At 43.5% G+C, this 1,667-nt stretch overlaps 1 protein-coding gene across 1 annotated transcript; it reads left to right on the forward strand.

The window, feature by feature from the left end:
• Window positions 1-423: 423 nt before the first annotated feature.
• Window positions 424-834, forward strand: LOC138874770 (uncharacterized). The gene has a single exon (XM_070153552.1). The coding sequence runs from the start codon at window positions 424-426 to the stop codon at window positions 832-834; it is 411 nt and encodes a 136-aa protein (XP_070009653.1).
• The last annotated feature ends 833 nt before the right edge of the window (window positions 835-1,667 follow it).

Raw genomic sequence — 1,667 nt, forward strand, 5'->3', positions numbered from 1 at the left:
TGTGTCCATCATTTCAGATCGGGGCATGCAGTTTACGTCGTAGTTTTGGAGAGCAGTGCAGGGAGAGTTAGGTACACGGGCTGAGTTGAGTACAACATTCCACCCTCAGACAGACGGACAGTCTGAGTGCACTATTCAGATATTGGAGGATATCCTACATGCTTGTGTATGATGAATAGTGCACTCAGATTGCTTGCAGAGTTTGCCTACAAGAATAGCTACCAATCGAGCATTCAGATTACTCTATATGGGAGATGGCATCGGTCTCCGATGGGATGGTTCGAGCCGGGTGAGGCTAGGCTATTGGGTACTAACTTGGTTCAAGATACTTTGGACAAGGTTAAGTTGATTCAGGATAGGCTTCGCACAATATATTCTATATAGAAGAGCTATGCCGATCGGAAGGTTCGTGATGTTGATTACATGGTGGAAGAGAAGGTACTGCTCAGAGTTTCACCCAAGAAGGGTGTTATGAGGTTCGGGAAGAAGGGCAAGTTGAGCCCTCGGTTCATTGTCCCATTTGAGATGCTTCATAGGATTAGAGAGGTGGCTTATAGGATTGCACTGTCGCATAGTCTATTGAGTGTTCATCCAGTTTTTCATGATTCCATGCTCCGGAAGTATGTCAGCAATCCGTTTCGTGTTTTGGAATTCAGCACAGTTCAGTTGGATAGTGATTTAACTTCTGATGTAGAGTCGATGGCCATTTTGGATCGGCAAGTTCGAAAGTTGAGGTCAAAGGACATAGCTTCAGTGAAGGTGCAGTGGAGAGGCCAGCCAGCTAAGGACGCAACTTGGCAGACCGAGCGAGATATGCGGAGCATATATCCATAGCTATTTGAGACTCCACGTATGATTCTAGACCCTTTCGAGGACGGGCGTTTGTTTAAGAAGGGGAGGATGTAACGACCCGACCGGTCGTTTTGAGTGTTGTAGCCCTGTTCTCCTATTTACTACATATTTTATGCTCAATTGTTGTTATATGACTTTTCGGGGTAGTTGGTTTGGTTCTGGGGATGTTTCGAAATGAGTTAGGACACTTAGTCCCAAGGTTGGAATCTTAATTTGAAAAGGTTGATCGGATGTTGATCTATGTGTAAACGACTCCATAATAGAGTTTTAATTGTTTTGTTAGCTCTGTAGGATGATTTTGGACTTATGAGTGTGTCTGGATATTGATTTGGAGGTCTGTAGGTGATTTGGGCTTGAAACGGCGAAAGTTGGAAAATTAGAAGTTTGGAAAGTTGAAAAGTTTGACCGTGAGTTGATTTTGTAGTTATCGGGCTCGATTTTGGTTTTGGAAGTTGGAATAGGCCCGTTGTATCATTTATGACTTGTGTGAACAATTTGAGGTCAATCGGACTTGATTTGATAGGTTTCGGCATCGAACGTAGAAGTTAGAAATTCATTAGTTCATTAGGCTTGAATCGATACATGATTCGTGGTTTTAGTGTTGTTTGATGTGATTCGATGCTTCGAGTGAGTTCGTATGATGTTTTAGGACTTGTTAGTATGTTTTGTTGAGGTCTCGGGAGCCTCGGGTGTGATTCAGACCATGTTCGGTGCATGTTGATCCTTGGAGGAACTGCTGATCTCTGCTACTAGTTTCCTTATACGCGATCGCGAGTTGGATGTCATGATTGCAAAGGGTTGTTTGTCACTAATGG

This window comes from Nicotiana sylvestris, chromosome 8 (assembly GCF_000393655.2).
Source record: "Nicotiana sylvestris chromosome 8, ASM39365v2, whole genome shotgun sequence".
Lineage (NCBI taxonomy): Eukaryota > Viridiplantae > Streptophyta > Magnoliopsida > Solanales > Solanaceae > Nicotiana > Nicotiana sylvestris.